General features: G+C 43.4%; 1 protein-coding gene across 2 annotated transcripts; it reads right to left on the reverse strand.

Moving 5' to 3' along the window:
• Positions 1 to 414: 414 nt before the first annotated feature.
• Positions 415 to 15,851, reverse strand: CIPC (CLOCK interacting pacemaker). 2 transcript variants are annotated; one of them, XM_036913070.2, is made up of 4 exons: positions 15,674 to 15,851; positions 9,455 to 9,641; positions 5,325 to 5,494; positions 415 to 2,247 (listed from the first exon to the last, which is right to left on the reverse strand). In XM_036913070.2, exons 2-4 carry the CDS (start codon positions 9,588 to 9,590, stop codon positions 1,354 to 1,356), a joined length of 1,200 nt encoding a protein of 399 aa, XP_036768965.1. In that variant the 5' UTR covers positions 9,591 to 9,641; positions 15,674 to 15,851; the 3' UTR covers positions 415 to 1,353. The 2 variants fall into 2 exon arrangements, with proteins under 2 accessions (XP_036768965.1, XP_036768966.1); XM_036913071.2 differs by lacking the exon at positions 15,674 to 15,851 and adding an exon at positions 13,311 to 14,495.
• Between the last annotated feature and the right edge of the window lie 4,403 nt (positions 15,852 to 20,254).

Raw genomic sequence — 20,254 nt, forward strand, 5'->3', positions numbered from 1 at the left:
ACACAGAACTTATTAAGGTAATTTGTACAAAGATGTTCAAGAGGATGAGATTTTTAGACGAAAGATAAAAATGTTTGAAACATTACTACTTAGAAATCTAGTTTACCCTTACAATGAAGCTGAAAGAGTGTGTATCGTCTGGAAATTCTCATCACACTCTCCATCTTCGGATGAACTTCACATAACCAATGCTACACCCTTGGTTTTGCTGACAACATCCAACGCACAAGAGAAACCCAGAAGGCTGTTTCACCATCGCCCCACACACTGTGATGTGGGAGAAATGCAAACTTCAGAAGTAATAAATTGGTAAGAATATTTTCCTATATTTTGTAAACTTATGTGTCATAATGCAGGATGATTTTAATTCAAAATTTAGCAAGCTTAACAATCACTTCTTTCCTCTTTTATAAAAACAAAAAGAAAAAAGGTGGCAGCAGAGGGTTAACTTACACTACACTCTCAGAAACCATGGGACTATCTTTTAAGATTTCCACACATGAAACAGGTTGCATTATTTTAAAAGAAGAAAGTGGGGAGAGGAAGCATAAATTTCCTGACTCTTCCAACTCCTGACCAAGAGATGCTGGCCATGGCTACTTTCTTCAGACTTTAAGTCAAAAAATCAATCCATCAACTGTAATTCCAGATGGTACTGAATCCATTCTATACTTCAAAAATCAGAAGCATTCTGCCTACCAGTTTAAGTGAAATCTGACTTGTGATTAAAGTGGAAGAGTTAAATGGTATTACTCTTTCCCCTTGCCCTTCAAGTTTCAGAAAACAAAGCTGCACGTGATTAAGTGCTTGCACCCAGGCCCAACCTGTGCCCAAAAGCATTTAAGGTTTCATCCAAATGAAACAAGGCCTTGTGGAATGCAGACACACCTCCTCTTATTTTTCTCTGTGACTGAGGCATTCAAAGGAAGATCCATGAAGGGATCTTTATGTCACCTATTCCCTGGTTTGACAGGCATCACTCCGTAGGCTCATCCATGTCACTGTACCCTTGATCACAGTAATAGTGGCTGGTGGGAGGTGACAGCTAGAAGAGCCCCACACAATCCTCCCTCCTGTTTTGCCCCATGACCCATCTAAGTGTCTGCAGGCTAAGGAAAAGGGACTCAAGGACACTCCAAATCCGAGATTTGCAGTGGGACAGAGACATATGTAAACTGTGCACAGACCACAGCTTAAGACAGCAGCCAAGTATTGGCATGTGGCTTCATAAGTGAACCACTGAAGAGTTTTAGTTTAAGGAAAAGCTCTTACATAAGCTTTGGGAAACAGAAGTAAATAACAGCAAAAGAGTAAAAAGAAGCACTCAAATAACAGGAAAATATGCCTTCTGGGTTATATGTCTGGGTGGTCAGAGAGCACTTCTAGGTGCCTGCCAGCGTGGCTGGACTCTGATGTTAAAGAGGCCTGCAGTTTGGCCCATGCCTGAGGGGCCCTGCTCTGGGCAGCCTCTATGAACAGCTGAGTCTGTTCCTTTAGCTGGTCTAGCTCCACCTGCATTGCCTGGTTCTGACGAATCAACTCCTTGGTTTTCAAAGTGATCTCCAGCAAACCGGATTTGTGCAGGACTACGAGGGTATTCTGAAAGCGCCTATGTTTGCTCTGCCGCTGCTCTGAAAAGATATCTGGACTGCGGCAGAGGTGCTCTGCAGCCCATAAAGGTGAGCTGTAACTCGCGGAGAGTGGTGAGAGCGGGGAGGTGCTCTCTAACCCATGTGGAGTGCTATCTGATGCACAGACTGGACTGGCAGGGGAAGCAAAGGTCAGACTGGGAGCTTTAGCCACATGGCTGCTGGACACCGGCTGAAGAGTCTGTGGACTTCCACCTGCCACCAGGGAGGGCACACCCCGCGGAGCGGAGTCCTCGGCAAGCTTGGCGCTGGAGGGGGCTGGAGCCGGAGGACTGGATGGCACAGCCCCAGTCTTGGTCGGCTCACTGGAAGACAAGCTCGGCCCAAGGCTCTCTGTACAGATTTTCTTTCGCACTCCACTCTCTCCTCGTTCTTCTGGGCTGAAGGAAAGGCCCCTTTTGCCTGGGTGTGGGGCTATTTTGGTGTAAGAATTTAGGATGGGCAAGTAGTTCCTGGAGTCCGACTTTTTGTCTCCAGTGTGACATGAGCTGGCAGGAGACGGTACAGATGGATGAAGGAATAAGAGCTGTGGCTGTGCTGAGATAACTTCAAAGGAGGGTTGGACAGTCCATGACTGGAGCTGGGATGAGCTGCTGCCCTAAAAACAAAGGAGAAGAGCAGCAGACTACTCAGTACCTGGGGAAAGGACAGACACTGGACGCTTCTGACTACAGGGCAAGGCAGACACTCAGATGCTTACGACAATTTCCAGGAAGGAGCTACCCTCACATATGCAAGTGGCCCTTCTAAAGAAATGACCAAAAGGGTGGCTTGAAAATCCATTTGGATCTGGTATCATTTTTCTTTAACTTTTACTAAGGGAAATTTGAAATAAGTATCTATTTTTTATTCAAGTGCTATCACTCAGAAAAGGAAACTGTAGGTTGGTGAAGTAATAACAGGTAACATCACACTGAGGCAATAAAAATATGGATAGTATAATTTCCTGGCTTAAGTTAAATGTGCTTATCTCAAGACTATACATGTGACTTTACACCAAAATTTATTTTCATTCGGTTATGTCTGGAACCTCTTTCACCTGCAAACAACTTTTGGTTAAAAAGTTACATGTTGTTCGGAGCTCATGGGCCCATTTTTTAAATCAGTAGCACCCAGGAGCCATAAGACCATACGTACGAAGTATCGGTGCCTAGGGCAGGCTAGCACTGTGTGATGTTTTACACGGGTCTCTCATTTACTCTCCAGAATGACTCCACAACGTACTTATCATTTCCTTTCATAAATAGGCTGAGGCTTAGAAAGTTAAAAGTAACTTGCTTCATTCATGTCACCAAGCTACCGAGTGACAGAGCTAGGATTCCAGCCTGTCTGACTCAAACCTGTTCTAACCATTCTGTTGTACTGCTTTGGTTATATTACTCTTCAAGTTTACATTTTTATTTTTAATTAAAGCACTGGCTACTTGTCTCCAGTATTTAAAAAGTAAGTTCAATTCCAACTTGGTCTTGAAGATATGAGAGTAGATGAGGCCAGGCAGAGAGCCTGAGAGAGGTTCTCACCCTTGGTGGGGTCGTTTATCAGGAGAAAGCTATGGACTGTCTTCCCACATGTGCACACTGTTTGGCACACATTTCAGCTTCTTGGATGCCTTGGTAGGAATGTTAGGCCAAGTTCAACTGTAGGTCATCTGTGTAAAGGCTGGAATGACCAGGAGAGTCCATTCTGAGCCCTTTTGGTGTTCAGATATACGCTGGGATGTACGTAAACAAGCAATGCTGGCCTAGCAACCACACTTCCCTGTCAGAAGAGATCCAAAATCAGGGGTCTTGCAAAGTAGAGATCAGCCTAGTCCAGCTCAGTCAGAAGTAAAACTTCAGGCTATCTCCTTAGTCACTCAGGCCCTAAGGGTGGACCTACAAGGCAAACGGATCCAGAAAACATCTAAGTCATTGCTTTCTCAAGATGATTTCACTGGATTGTTCTTCCTAATGCTGCTATTATACCCACTGCCCTAAAAGATACTTAGATTATTTGTTCTAATTACTAGATTTTAACATGTATTACTCATGCAGAAATCATCTGAGGGAATATGGGACACGATCTTAGACTTGGATAGAGTTTCAGAATCATTTCACATAGAGCCTTCCTGTTAAAGATGAGGAAATTGAAGTCCATTGTGGTTAAGCAACTCTGTGCAAGATGCCCCAGTCCAGTGGCAGAACTGGAATCAGACCTTCAGAAGACTATTACTTACAACCAAGCAGCAATAACCAAGACACTACACAATATGCAGAGCTTTTTAAAAATATATAATTACTTTAATTTTGGAATGTGCTGGATTCCAGCATGTGTGAAAAACAGAACTCCTAGACTGCTCCATGAGGTCAGTCTGCCCCCAAGCTTCCTATCTCCAGATTGAGCCCAGCAGCCTTCCCAGCAGCAGGTCTTTGTTCTGAAGTATGTGGCTCTGCTGGAAAAGCCTACTTACTCCTCAACTGTGGGCTGTTCTCAGCCCTCGGGAGCTGCCAGCCTCGCCTACAAAGAAGGCATATAAACACAGATGCATAAGAAAGAGTGACAAGGGAGCCAGACAGGAAAGCAGGGAGAAAGAGCCAGGAGAAAGGAAGCCCCAAAAAGCCTCACAGTGCTGGTGGGGCCTGGGCAATCTCATTCGGACTCCATTTCATGTCTTTATCCTCTTTTCCTCATTTCAATAAGGAGAGCTGGGCTTCCAGCTGAGATGGGATTTGCCAAGCAAAAATCTTTCAATTCTTTTTGCAAACCCACCAGGTTGCCTTGCTGAAAATCAGTGTGTGATCCTCAGAAATACCTAGGTAACAGTTAAGACATTAAGGATTCCTGTCAGCCTAGAGCCATGGTCTTCTATCTAAGGTGGGAAGGAAGGTTAACAACAGAAAGCCAGATTTCAAATTTCACTAGCTTCAAGCAGCCTCACCAATGGACACACACAAAAACTGATATATTTTACAGCAAAGTAGGGTATGGTTAGTTGTTCTTTAACCACGTTTATATGATTGAGTTCTGTTTCAGACACTGGGGCTTAGCTTAGATTTTCATCTAAGTCTTCTTTCATATCTAGACAATAACCCATGATATACACAGTTATGTAATAAAGCCCCAAACGAGGTACTTTTCAACTCTGCAGCAATGCTGTGTGGATTCTGCTGGTATAGCCATACCTAGACCAAAGAGCTGTTTTCTCATTAATGACATGGCCTACAGAAAAACATGGAAACTGCCTCTACCAATTAGACAGATAGAGATATCTAGATAAATAGATAAATGCATCCTACACTTCTAAATTCCCAAGGCGATTCAAATTAAAAAGAGTTTCTTTTGTTTCTACCCTAAATTCTGCCATATATTAGAATGTCCTATAGGAGTTCAGACACTTCTGCCTGGTTCCTTTGTACATAACTAAGGAATTCCACAGGGACTGTGGAAAAACTAGAGATACAGAAATAAAATAGTTTCACTGTCTGAAAAATGAGAACACATTAAGATTCTTGTCATTCTGTGAAAACACTCAGCAGCTGCAGGGAAACATCGTCTCCCTGGGGAGGAGCACGCAGCAGTGTGGTTGCGGTGGTCTACTTCTGAAATCTCTCCTTGGCAGACAGGGGAGTAGCTCTGTGCGCAGGAAGCTTAGAAACTTCCATTTGCAAAGGCGTTAAGAGATACAGTCCTCCTCACCTGTTTGACCAGCACGTTCTTCATGACAACCATCGGGGACAGTGTAGGGAAGGCACTGCTGGGAGTCTTGGAGTGCTGCCTTGGCCTGTCTTCTCGGCTCCAGCCTAAGGCGCTCAGCATGTCCTCGGACTCCATCTGCTCTGCCGAGCTCAGACATTCGGAGCTCCCATCTGGTGGGCAGAAGAATGGGCAGTTCACTTAGGTTCTCTAGGCTAGGGGCTCTTAACTTGGCCTCCAAGGGAGACATGGACCCTTTGAAATTGAAGCGAGCATTTGTGATACATTTTTTTTGTGAATTTTTCTGAACAAGTCTTCAGCTTCCATTGAATTCTCAGTGGAATCCATTATTATCCCTTCCACCCCAAAAGATTAAGAATCACTGTCCTAGGACAACAGACTTCCTTTCTAGATCTATTACATACAAAAGCCAGCATCAATTAGGGTTCATAGGAGGAGGGGAGTGTATGTGGGACCTGCGGCAGGATTAAGACCTTTAGAGACTCTGGACACAAGATATAATAAAAACAAAACCAATCTGCAAACCTCAAAACTTACATCCTTGCTGAAATTTAAGTAACTTCTTCCTAAGTTTTCTAATTGTACTATTCTGGCTAAGTTCATTAAAGCTGATGTTGGGGAATGTGTCTTTGTTTTCTCCCTCCACCCATGTAAGCACCCCCTTTGTTGGTGACCTAAATGCACGCTGACTGTGCCTACTGGGAATCCTGCACAACGGGTGATAGAAAGATACTCCCAAAGACAAAGAAAATAAGGTCGCCCTACGTGAAATCCATACAAAAAGGAGTTAATGAGCTACCTGCTGTAGTGAGCCAAGAGGCTGCTACAGCCCTGCTAATGAGGACTGTGGTAATGCCCTAAATGCTCAACAAGAATCTCAGAGTAATCGGGATGAGGCAGGACTGGAATGTGGCTATAATTTGAATGAGTGCAACTTTAACACTTGGATTTAAACAGAATCTCCAGTGATGCTTTTTAGGAGATATGGATATTGGGGCCTGCCCAGAGTCCACTAAGTTGGCTTATCCGATGCCGAGGCAGGGGTGTTTTCACAAAGCCCCACAAGCAATCTAAATGGCCAAGAAACCAAGGACTTCAAAAGCAAAATACATAAACTGAATGCCATTCTGCAAAAAAGGAAAGCAGGGCTCCTTGGGGAAACAGCTGATTCCGGGCCTTCGCAGGGGAGGTACAAGATGAGCCTGTACATCTCACTCTCCCAGGAAGCAAGGAAGTACTCAAACACAAATGGGGATATGTCAAAAGGACACAGGAGTTCTCCAGAAGGGACGTTCTCTGGCCACATTTGGGACAATCTGAGTATCAAAAAGAACAATACTAATGGATTGACACACTCAGTTACAAAAGAATTTCATGAATCCATAGTGATATTCAAAAAATGAGGAGGGAAAGCACTTCATCACAGAAGAATGTCAGCTAACAAAATGTACAAGAATGATAAAGTTAGAACACTGTTTTTAAACCCCAACTGTAGTAACTCATGCAGGCAGGATCATCACTGGTCTGGAGTTTGTCGGGGAGTGGTACAGTCACACACCTTAATGTGTCATCCCGTAAATTACTTGTTAAATTACAAAGAGAAGAGAATACAATAAATAAATCTGGAATACACTCACACACCACCTAAACCAAGTGATTAAGGAGAGTGTCACCAAGAGTAAGACAGACTTAGGGTCTCCTTATGTGTTGCAATGGGAAGGATGTAACATCAAAAACACAGTATTCTGGTAAAATAATGCTTATCCTGATTCTAATAATGGAGAGACACGAGGAAAATCTAGAGTGTGAGATGTTCTACAAAACACAGGTCTAACTCAAAGATAACAATGTTCCTTTTTTTTTTTCTTTCTTTTTTAATGACAAAGGATTGGAAAGGAAGTATGAGGAAGCTGTTCTAGACTAAGTAAGACTAACAAGACAGGACAACTAAATGTAATGCACAACTCTCAACTGGTCCTGGGTACAAAACAAACACGTTTACAGACAAATAGCTATAAAGGACACTGTTGGGACAATGGGAAAAATCTGAATATGGACTATGATGAACTGTATCAGTGTTAAATTTTTGGGTATAATATTATAATTATATAGGAGAATTTTGCTTTAGGAGATTCATACTGAAGTATTTAAGGTGAAATGTCAAGTGTTCGTAACTTTCAAATAGTTCAGTATATATATTTTACATATATGTGTATGTATATAGAGAGATATAAAGCAATATGGCAAAATGATATCACTCAGTGGATCTGAATGAAAAACATCTGTGGTATTCATTCACTTTTGTGTAGACTTCAAATTTTTCAAAATATAAAGTTGGGAAAATAATTAAAATGGAAAAAACTATCTTGGATTTGAAAATCACATCACAGTCCAAGGTAAATGGAATGATAACTCAGGCTGTGATGAAATCGCTGGCACTGGCCCACAGGGGCTGGAGGCACTCACTGGGGCCACTTTCTGGGCATATTGAGTTTGATTATTTTTAACACTGCCTTATGTTTGAACAGCACAATACTTCTTTGAGCACTTCTACGCAGAGAATAAGGAAACTACCAGAAACACTACCCAGACTTTGGGACATACTACAGAACAACAGGCCTGACAAAGCTTAACTTGTGGGAAGAAGTACCAAAATGTCAACAGTACTGGGAATAATAGGTGATAGGATTATGGATAATGTTTATTTTCTTCTTCACATGTTCCTAAATTTCTAAGCTTCTACGATGAGCATGGTTTACCTTCATGATATGAAAAACAAACATGATATTAAAAGAATAAAAAGAGACCGTAAGCCTGCAATGTTTCCTAAACATGTGTGATCACACGAATCACCAGAGACACTTGTAAAAAAATAAAACCCATATTCTAGGCCCTCCCCCAGGCCCTCGGTATCACAGTCTCTAGGAGAGGTGATTAATATTTTTAACAAATGCCTTAGATGAGCCTTATCAGGAGGCAAGCTTGGGAAATCATGCTAAGATATAAAGAAAAACCTAAAGGGCTAAAGTTGGCCCTCCCTCCCTGGACTGTCCTTATTCTAGTCCTTCAGTGGGTCAGTGTTCTGTTCCTCTCTGAGCAACAGTCTATTTATAATTTGGCTTCCCATGCAGCATGCCTACAGGGAGAAAATATACCAATCTAAGGGTGAGAGAAAAGTTTTCCTAACAGCTGCATTTCTCACTATAAATTAATAGGCCAAAAAGATGGGCTGATTAGCTTCTGTGAGGCTAGATAGTATAAATCTTCCTCCAGCAGAGGGCTCCACTCTTCACGATGCTGATCCAGCCAGAATCCCCTGACCTCACCCCTCTGCATCCCCTGGACCAAAAATGTGGACAGTAAAACCATACTCCAATCACTACCCTCAGACCTGGAAACACAAGTGCTTCAGCACAAAACTAAGTTCCATGGGTATGCAAGTTAGCCCTTTCGGGTGAAGGTTTAAAACAAATCAGTGATGGAAACTGTTCTACTTTCTCGTCTCTAATAGATTCTCAAGTCTGAAATTGAGCCAGGGGTCTCAAAGTCCAAACACAAGCTGCACAGATACTGGTAGGGATGGACTGTGGGGGAAAACATTTTTAAACACAGCAAAATTACTTTTTTAGCAAAATAAGTTCTTAAATTATATACTACGCTCGTTTAATCTGTTACATGGTGACAAAACGCAGTAGTATTTTTTCTTTTCCAGCAATGTAACCATTCCTATGAAAAAGGAGCTAAGACTACAGAATAATGAGTACTTAAACATTTTTTTCCAGTAACCACTTGCAAGAGCTAAAAGCATAAGATTTAAAGTTGAGAGTCTTGAGTTGAAAAATGATGTCAAATTATTCCTTCAGAAGTAACTCCATGGTATGTCAGCTATATTTCAAAAAAAAGAAAAAGAAAACTTAAGAAAAAGAACTAACCCCATGGTGACTCTGATGGGTATATAATCTGCCATATAGCATCAGATTGCCATTTAAGAGCTCACTTATTTATCCTGTACATGAAATCTTCCCATCTTTATCCCACAAATGAGTTTTAAGGGAGGACATCTTTCAAGCAAATCATTTATTACAATGTAGAAAGAATAAGGTATTTTTAACCTGAAAATCCAGAGTCCTTATCTGACTCGGCAGCTGCCATGCCGAGCTGCCGAGACACTTCTTTGGTGTCTGCGCCTTTGACTAGTCTGGTTGAGGGCCTTCTGGGGCTCTCTCTGGATGAGCTTTTCCTCTCCATATTTTACTGTGAAGGAAGTGGATTCATCAGTATGCTTTTCATCCGACTGCCCTGTGAAAAACAATAAATTACATAAGAAGTCACTGCCTGGAGAGCCGAAACAGGTGATCCAAGTGGTGAGTCAAGTAAGGGTGAAGAACACTGGCCTCACCCACTCCCTCTGTATTTTCTCAGAGGTCTCAACTGATGACGGCTTCAAGTTTACCAAACAGTAGAACGTTTCTACCTAAAAGGGGGTACAACGCCCCCTCACTGCCCTCTAGTTCCATTATAAACTCAAGGCACACAAGCCACATTCAGTGGAAGCTTTGTAAACTGCTAACAAAGGCACATTTGATCAAGCTTTCTGGAATGGGTAACTCATCCTGCTGCGTGGGGGAGGGAAGGCGAGGTAATGCCCACCTCGGACAAGCCTGCTTTCCCAGCGTACCTCCACAGGCTCCTACTTACTGTGGTCACCTCCCATAGCATAGTTTTTCAAATTAACCTTTCACTCCTGTGAATGGGGTCCTGAACAGAGTAAAAACAACTCCTTGTATTGCATGCTACATTTTGACTTAAAAGGCACTTTTTTGTACAAATTAGATCGTATATAATAGTGTTTTGATTCTGTAAAAGCTTGTAACATTATTGCCATTAATATTAGCTGACTTGAGCCTCATCATGATCTCCTCAGTTGCTATCTGAGGAAACAGGCTCAGTTAAGTTATAGTCAGTCAATTAAAAATATTTATCAAGTGCCCGCTGTGAACCAAGCATTGTGCTAGGACTGGGGATACGCAGTGAATAGAACAGATACATGTTGCTACCTTCCTGGAGTTTAGTCTAGACAGACAGACATTAATCAAGTAATCACAGTTAATTTTGATAATAGCTATGAAAGGAGAGGAGCTCCTGGGGGTGGAGGGTGTTGAGGCTTTCCTGAGGAAGTGACATGCAGCTGGCACCCAGAGGATGAGGGAGTGAGCAGGAGTTCACCAGGGAAAGGGGGAAGGGCGGGTGGAGGTATGAAGGTCTTAGGGAACAAGGAGCCTGACACATTCAGAGTTGAAAGGCCAGGGAAACCAGAGCACAATGCAGGGAGCAGAAGGCTAGAGAGGCTGGTGGGGGCCAGACAGGCAGGGCCTTGTAACCCACCTTGCAAAGGTTTTTAACTTAAGAGCAATGGGAAGCCACAGAAGGATTTTAACTGGAAGAGTGACGTGATCAGATCAGCATTTTAAAAGCATTTTGGATACTGGACTGAGACTAAAGTAGAGAAAGGCAAGAATGTCACTGAGCTCATTCAGATGCTACCATGATAGTCCAGGTGAATTAGAGTGGTGGCAGTGGAAACAGAGAGAAGTGAACAGATTGTAGACATCGTTAGGAAGATGACTCCATTTAGTGGTGACTATGTGTTGGGGGGTAGATGGTGGTACCATTTTCTAAGCTAGGGAGCCCAAGAGCACAGAAGGAGTTGGGTAGGGTGGCTAGGCTGATTCACATGTAGAAAGAAGTGACTGTGGGCCATCCAAGGAGAGATGCAGGGCAGGCTGTCACCTGTCCAAGTTGAGTTCAGAAAATATAGAGAAGCCTAGATTTGACCCTGGACACACAGGTGGGCCACAGCAGATCTAGAACCAGGATACAAACAGTAAAAAGAATGAGACAAGTGAGCTCTTCAAGGGCTAGCAGAGGCTGAGAACATTCCAGATATTTTAACAAGACCATTTAAGTCACCAAAGGCAGCTGTAAGGGTGGCATGATTAAAACACTGTAGGGAAGAAAGAGAACAGAAGGCCAAGAGGGAAAACGACCATGTTAATGAGACTAGGTAGGTGCTGTGGTCTGAGTGTTTGTGTGCCGCCCCCACCCCCCCGGGCAATTCATATGTTGAAACCCTAACCCTGAAAGAATGGTGTCAGGAGGTGGGGCCTTTGGGAGGTGCTTCAGTCATGAGGGTGGAGCTCTCATGGATGGAATTAGTGCCCTATAAAAGAGGCTCCAGAACAAAATAGCAGTAGACCTACAGACACAGAGAAGGGACTAGTGGTTACCAAGAGGGAGGGGTTGGGGAGGGGGAAGGCGGGAGGGGATAAGGGGCCCAATAATTCGCAATCACAATATAGGTTGGTCCCGGGGATGGTAGTATAGCACAGAGGATACAGTTAATGATTGTAACACCTTACTACATTGATAGTCACCACACTGGAGGGGGTGAGGATTTGGTAATATGAGTAACTGCTGAACTGCTGTGTTGTATATATGAAACCAACATAAGATTGTATAGCAATATTTTAATGGGGAAAAAATAAAAAAGCAGGCTCCAGAGAGATCCCTCACCCTTTTCACAGTGAAAAGTCTGAGGCCTGGAAGACAGCCCTCACCTGATAGCAGACTTCTAGCCTCTAGAACTGGGAGAAACAAATTTCTACTTTTTACAAGTTACCTAGTCTATGGTATTATGGTATAGCAGCCTGGATGGGTCACAATACTAGGTGTACACTACACCTGGTGACTTTTTCATTCACAATCCACTTGCAACTCCAATGATTTGTCCTTCCGGGTAGAAACACAAGCTCCCTTCCAAAAAGCACTGTACCAAGAATACCCTGAAATGTCAAGTCCAAACATTTCTGCTAATACAGGATCTACTCCAGAAGCAGAGGAATGACTTGAAATAAAATTAAATAGAAGACAAGGAAGTCTCCGGCATTCTTGAGCAACCCTCTTGCTCATACTTTTGTAAACAGTTTAAGTGGAGTAAAAGGAACACACGCTGCTCTGAATGAGATTGAATTTTAAATAATTCCGAATAACAATTATTTTGTACCATATCTAACTCATTTAAGGGGACTGGCTTCCCCATTCAATCCATGTCAAACCAAGAACTCTTTCACAGGTCACATGTCCTATGTGCATAAACGATAATGGCACTGCCACATCTTGCCGAGCACTGTGTAAAAGCATTGTCTCTCTACTGAGCGGCTATGAAGTCTGACAGCATGGGCAATCCAATTTAAAAAGTATACTAAAATATAAAACTCTATCTCCAATTAAATCAGGGTACTTTTGTATGAAACCCAACAAATGTGCATAGTTTCATTTCCCTGAAATGTTCAAAAAGTGAATAGAAGGCTTCTTCAAAATGGAAGTAGATGTAGCCTGTGGATGGGCATTCAAATAGCCTCCAGTCTGACCCAGCCGCTGTTGATTTAGATTAGGAGGGTAGCTCATATTAGTTGCAACTAATTGAGAACTTGACAAAGTTTCATATTATCTTACTAAACATGGACCCTTATACAGGTATTTTAGATAAGCCTCCCAGTTTATTCTTCTACAAGACAATTTAGTCTTTCTTGTGACAGCAAAAAAACATCTTGCGCTGTTATTGAAGGCTAGTCAACAGACTACAGGAGACACACAGGGATTCATTCTATCTGGCTCACTGAGAAATTGCAAGACAATGTGGATTGTGAAATCAAAACACTGAAATTTTGACAAAGAGGTTAAAAGGAGAACAGATGCAAAAATTTCAGATTCTGGGGAATTTTGGTGGCAGTTGGAAATAAAGAATGCATAATCTACTTTGAGAACAGTAAACTGACGAACTTAGATCTGAAAATGACTAAAAATAGGAAAGCCTTTGTATAAATTAGAGTTCTCTTTAAGCAGCAGAAAAAGCCTAGCATCCCAGGGAGGTTCAAGTGGGATGGAGAATGAAGGGCTACATCCTACCTTGACCCTCTGTTTTGGGAGGAGAGGCACTTCTGTCTTGGGAGTGGTGCTGAGGACATCGATTAGCCAGTGAACAACAGAACCACTCATCCACAGGACACATGAAGCCCTCGTTGGGAGGGAAGCAGACAGAGTGATGACATTTACTACCCCAGCTCTCAGACACACCACCATGCAAACAGCAAAGTCTAATGACCTCAAGATTTTTCCTCCTTGATATTACTTTACAATAAAGTTAAATACTCATAAGCAGTGGGGGTTGAAAATGCGTTAGGAGGCTCTTACCGTGCCATCTCTGCTTCCTGGCACAGACTGGTAACCACTAACGCTGCTTTACAAACATCTCAGATCCTCACATGCCTGACCCTGCATTAGAAGGACTCCAACCTCAGCTCCTCAAACTGTCAGAATCGACCTAATTTGGTCTCTTATAAGTGCATATGTAACATAGAGTCCAAAAGGTTCCCAGAGAGTACAGTACACACTGAAACTCATAACAGAAAGTAAATCAATAAATACAGATGTTTATATAAATATTGGATAAAATTCTAACAAGTGTTCCAAGCACTTGGCTCTTACTTCTACTTTTGCATTTCTTACATTAGAGTTGAATTATTTGTGTTCTCAATCTCAAGAATTGTTTTTTCGTCTTTGCAATCTCAGCCCCCAACAATTGGTGTGTGAGATACCCAACAGAATAATAAATTCCAACAAATCTTCTGTCCTGCTGCATCTTGCTGACAGCCCTAGCAGCTTAGCTGTCACCAAAATACCTGAACAGCTTGAAGGTCAAGATTCTGCATTTCCAAAAATCATGGTCACCCTAAGGATCTGATTTCTAGGTTTGGTGTCCTGCAGGAAACATATCTCATCTACCCCTCTTCTAAGATGAAACCTCAGGGATGAATCCACCAAATTAATGGGGGGTCTAATCAAGTTTCTATGGATTGATAAAGAGGACACCCAAGGTTTACAAGCAAAGGATCTGAAATGCTGCTCTCAGATCTCTTTTTATAGGTACTTGGCAACTTCCCTGAGAGCTCGAGTTCCCTTCAAAAGGTGTCATGTGTATAACATGTGTGCATGGACAAAGGTGTGAGATGAAAGCCCAAGCAGAGGCTTAACTACAATAAAGGGATAAGGCCACAGATAATTAAGAACTTACCACCCAAAAAACCCAGTAATTCTGAGTAATCCCAGTCAGAATTATAAACATATTACTAGATTTTCTTGAAGTCATTTGGAGATACCATTCTGGGGGAATGTCTGTATTTTAACAGAATGGGGGAAAACCCCATTTACCTAACTCTCTAATATTCATTTTCTTCTTCACATCCATGTCCATTCTCCAACTTGGCTGCAGATTCACGCCAAAGATCTCGAACCCCAGTTCTATTCAATGTTCTCTGTTAGAGACCAGGTATAGCTCACTCCATACTCCTTTCAAAGAGGAGATATGGAGAACTTCCCCAAATTCCATGCTTTGAGGAGGGTTCACAGTAACAGTGCCCACCTCCCCATTCACACCAGCCCACACTGCATCTGTGCCTGACAGCAGGAGCACCCTCCAGGCATCCGCCAGCCTGCCAGCTCAGCAAGGCAGAACTGGGCAGACCCTGGGACTGTGCTGTGACTGGCATACCAACAGCCTCCCAGGGCAAACGCCCAGGCAATGTGTACTGCCAGGACTTGGGCAACAACAGGGAGCCTAGCTGCAGCCTGTGCCCTGGGTCTGGATCAGAGCTCCCCACCAACACACCCACCACCAACCAACTCCTTACTTGGCACTGTCCACCTGCTCCTGCATCTCCCCGTCCCCTGCCACCACGCCTGGCAAGCTGGCCACCCAGGGGAAATAACCAGCCAAGTGGGTGACAGCGGGTCTCTGGAAAAGAGCACACCTGTGCTCCAGGCCCAGAACGGGGCAGTACCCCCATCCCCACAAGGGAGGCCCAGGACCCTCACCGGTTACCAGCTCCCGCGCCCACTCATCTGCCCCTCTGCTCACTGCCCCTCAGGCCTTCAGGCTCTCCCCCGCCATCCGGACGCCCGGCAGGCTGTGGCCCCTAGGGTTAGCCCAGGACCCACCAGCCCTGACGGTCTTCCCCACCTGCTCCTCACACAAGCCCCCTCCTCACCCGCGACCCCTCTCCCACGCAGACCCGCTGCTCGCAGCAAAACCAACAAACTACATGGGGGAGGGACAAACCACCTCCTGCTCCCACCTGCATCTGTCCCCCGAAAGTGCCGGTTCTCTCTCTTGCCTACCTCGCTTCCTTTCTTCTCTCCCCGACTCCTAGTCACTTCCCCACGCTCCTCGCCCAAACCCTCTCTCACCCCTTGCCCAGCCCGCCTGTTCTCACCTAGGGCCGAGGTTGCCGCTCCACCACCGGCCCCGCGGGTCTGGCGGCGCATGCGCGAGTACGGCCCCGCGGCTCCATGACAACCCCGTGGTCGCCGGGTCTCAAGCTATTCCCCCAGCGTCCCGCCCATTTCTCCCCACGCCTCCGCGACGCTTTCACCAGCCGCGTGATGCGGCTCGGAGGACCCGGGACCATGGAGATGGCCCGCTGTTCTCCTAGAGGGGCCCTTGGAGGCGCACCCTATCCCCGCCTCCGCCAGAAGGCGCGGCCTGCAGCCTGTCTGGGAGGCGCGGACATTCCTAGGAGGCTCGCTCTCTCTCCGCGGAAGGAGGACGTCTCTATGGTTTTCCAGGCCCCCGCCGCCATTTTGCACAGGGGACCTCTAGAGACGAGTAGCTGGGGCACGGTTTTGAGGCGGGGTTTGGCGAAGTCGGGGGTGGGCTGGCTTCTGGCCTACAAAGCTGGAGGCGATTTTCCTGTGGGAGCGGATGTAGGTCGGCCAGGGGAAACGGCTCTCTCGGTTTGTACACTGGGACACTGTTAAGGTTGGGGACCGGGACTGTCCATGCTGACTTGCACGCGAGCTGTGGAGGCGGTGGCCGGCGTGGGAGGTCCGGCAGCCAATCTCGCCGCCGTCTCGGACTGATGGAGGCGTGACCTGGCCGCCCTGCGCCCGTTTCACATTTTTGCCACGCCTGTCTCTGCGGTTGATACGCCTTCCGAACTAACCCGTGAGACAGTGCCTCACGAGGCAGGGACGTAATCAGTATTTTTGTTAGATGACTTCATGTCATTTGATGTACGGCTCGCTTTGTCCCATGCGACTGTCGAACATGTTGGGTTTTCTATGGATGCTGTCTCCCATGCCGGATCTTGGCCAGGTGTCACACTGAACGCACGTGTGGCAGCCAAAGAAGAAAAGGGATTGGAATAAGTGGAAGTGCCGATGCCTTGAATGGGTGAGGGTTACTTTTTAAGATTAGAAAAAATTTACTTCAGTGGTGAAAAAGAGGACACGAGTGAATTTAAAGTTGATAGGTGGAGGCAAGTTCTAGAGCTGCCCTGTCCAATAAGGTAGCCACTTATAATTAGAGGGTATTGAACTGATGAAAAAATTCAGTTTCTTATTCGCAGTAGCCACATTTCCTCAGTAACTACATGCAGCTAATGGCTGCTGTATTGGACAGCACACATTCTAGCACATTGCCAGCATCACGGAAAGTTATGTTGGATAGTACTGATCTAGATGAAGGGGCAGGAGGAAATAGCCCTCCTGTGTTGGTAATCCAAGCCTTTCTAAGCACTGCGAGGTCATAGTTAATCACATTAGTCCTCCAGACACAATGCTAAAACATTACTGGGTATGAATGTATTTATTAGCATTAACTACCAATAAAGGATAATTGAATGCTTACAGTATATGAGGTTTTTGTTTAGGGGATGGAGGGAATGAAAACAATAGTTAACAATTGTCAAGTAATTAAGAACCAGGCAGCTTTACATACATTTCTCTTATGCCTGTACAAATTCATGATGATTGATGTTATTATCATATCCTCTTTATAGATGAGGGTACTGGAGTTTATGCCTATGACACGACTAAGAAACCTGGGGTCTTGACCATTACCCATAATGCCTCTTTCTGAGGCAGAGTAAAACAGCCTTTCCTTTCAAATACCTTGGAATCTGATGTAGGAATTAGACATATTCTAATACAGTATGGGAGAGAATGTGATAAATGCCAGAGGAATCTGAAAAAAAATCTAATAAAACCAAGGGAGTGAAAAAAATAATTTCAGCTTGTTCTTTTGTTTGTTAGAGGAGGAAGAGAACAGGAAGTAAAACTTTAAGGACAGATGAAAGTTGGATTTAAAGTGGGTGAGAGCATAATGAATACCAGGCAAAGGAGAATAAATGAAATAAATGATTGCGTGAGGATTATTTTAGTTCTCCAAAAGGACAAACAAGTCAAACTATCTTATGAGCAGCCATATGGTATCAATAACTTAAACTTCAAAGACAGATTTAGTAATGGAACCAACTGAGTCAGATCAGTTTACTGATAGGCAAATTTTTATTGAGCCACTGTATGGTTGCATATAATTAGATATATAGAATACACAGTTCATGAACATAGATGATGAATATTTTTATAAAGCCAAGCCAGTGTAAAAACTAATTCACCAAGAACAGATCCACAGACCAGTGGAACAGAATAGAGAGTCCAGATATTAACCCAAACATATATGGTCAATTAATATACAATAAATGAGCCATGGATAAACAATGGGGAAATAACAACCTCTTCAACAGCTGGTGTTGGCAAAACTGGACAGCTATGTGTAAGAGAATGAAACTGGATTATTGTCTAACTCCATGCACAAAAGTAAATTCGAAGTGGATCAAAGACATGAATGTAAGTCATGAAACCATAAAACTCTTAGGAAAAAACATAGGCAAAAATCTCTTGGACATAAACATGAGCAACTTCTTCATGAACATATCTCCCTGGGCAAGGGAAACAAAAGCAAAAATGAACAAGTGGGACTATATCAAGCTGGAAAGCTTCTGTACAGCAAAGGACACCATCAATAGAACAAAAAGACATCCTACAGTATGGGAGAATGTATTCATAAATGGCATATCCAATAAAGGGTTGACATCCAAAATATATGAAGAGCTCACACACCCCAACAAACAAAAAGCAAATAAGCCAATTAAAAATGGGCAGAGGATCTGAACAGACAGTTCTCTAAAGAAATTCAGATGGCCAACAGGCACATGAAAAGATGCTCCACATCGCTAATCATCAGAGGAATGCAAATTAAAACCACAGTGAGATATCACCTCACACCAGTAGGGATGGCCACCATCCAAAAAACAAACAACAGCAAATGTTGGCAAGGTTGTGGAGAAAGGGGAACCCTCCTACACTGCTGGTGGGAATGTTAACTAGTTCAACCATTGTGGAAAGCAGTATGGAGGTTCCTCAAAAAACTCAAAATAGAAATATCATTTGACCCAGGAATTCCACTCCTAGGAATTCACCCTAAGAATGCAGGAGCCCAGTTTGAAAAAGACATAGGCACCCCTATGTTTATCGCAGCACTATTTACAATAGACTTAATGTGGGGGTGGGGGGCACAGGGAGGGCTGTACAACACAGAGAAGACAACTAGTGATTCTATAGCATCTTACTACGCTGATGGACAGTGACTGTAATGGGGTATGTGGTGGGTACTTGTTGATGGGGGGAGTCTAGTAACCATAGTGTTGCTCATGTAATTGTAGATTAATGATACCAATAAATAAATAAATAAATAAATTCACCAGGGTTTGTTAATCAGCATCTCTTCTGTTGATAGTTTCCTGATGCTTTGTGTTCTTAAATCTTTGTTGTTACACTCTTATTTAGGCTATAAGGTTCCTGTGACAGAGTGGGTTTCGAAGTATGGTATCTTCTTGCTTTACCATCACGGACAGCAGGGGGAGACCTGCTCCCTTAAATGCAATACTTAGCGGATTTGCAAATAGGCTGCAGCTTTCTCCTCTCCTGCAGAGCCACAGACAGGAGGTCAGAAACTGCACCTCCACCCCTCTTCATCAAATTATTACCTGCCCTGTCCATGTGAGGATTTGAGTTTTCAGTCCTGTATAGGATGCCATGAAGAGTTAACCTTGTGTTGAGTTTTATTTGAAGTTATTTAAAAATAGACAATTTGTATATAATTTAATATACTTAATAATTGTGTAATACTTATTTTAATATATAATTTTTATTTCTAAATTAAAATTCTTTTTAAATTACTTAAAAGTAGTTGAAAGGATTGGAAACAGTGCAAGTATTCAAAAGATATAGTTTCAAATCCCAGCTCCTGTCAATATCATTTTATAAAAGGAGGAGCATTTCAACATCTTCCCTCTCCTGTACACAGGAGGGAAGATAGTCATAATCTTATAAGTTGAATGATTTCTGCTTTATGAAAAATACATTGCATTATTCTTATTTTTCTAATTTTGCTGAGGTCCAATAAAAATATTACACAAGGACTGGCATCAGTTATTGGGCAGACATTTGAAAGACATCTGTTTTATTTTTCTGAAACTTAATTTGGCCATCTGTAAAAGTTATCCTCTAGTCTGCATCTAGCATTAGTGCTGACCACTTCACAGTTTGAAGAGGATTTGCTGGGATGGTTAGTGTGTTTATGCTCAAGAGTCCCAGAGCCATGAGTCAGGAGAGAAGAGGAGGGGGGCTCCAGCCTGCACATGGGCCCGAGGTCTATAGGTCCCAGGCTGGCAGAGGCAGAGGTGGGTGATAGAGTTGCCTGATCCTCTTTTCCTTAGAAGTTCAGGTGACTTAGGCCCCCACCAGCCAATTGGTTCTTACCTTATATTCTTAGGAGATATCTGGAAGAGCAGGAACAATAAAAGGATAATATTTGGGTTACAATCAGGATATTAATATATAGACAGGTTTGGTTTCAGGGGCAATGGAAACCTCTCCCAAATAGCTCTCCATCTTCTTGCCAATCTTACCTGAAATTCTTTTAAGTATAATTGTTTAACATGCAAATACTA

The sequence above is a fragment of the Manis pentadactyla genome, chromosome 11, assembly GCF_030020395.1.
Source record: "Manis pentadactyla isolate mManPen7 chromosome 11, mManPen7.hap1, whole genome shotgun sequence".
Classification (NCBI taxonomy): Eukaryota; Metazoa; Chordata; class Mammalia; order Pholidota; family Manidae; genus Manis; species Manis pentadactyla.

Coding starts and splice junctions, on each gene's coding strand:
- CIPC (XM_036913070.2), bottom strand. CDS start 9,590: ATGGAGAGGAAAAGCTCATCCAGAGAGAGCCCCAGAAGGCCCTCAACC. Junction 5,495..9,454: donor TAAGGACTCTGGATTTTCAG/GTTAAAAATACC, acceptor TCTGCCCACCAG/ATGGGAGCTCCGAATGTCTG. Junction 2,248..5,324: donor AGAACGTGCTGGTCAAACAG/GTGAGGAGGACT, acceptor CTTTGTTTTTAG/GGCAGCAGCTCATCCCAGCT.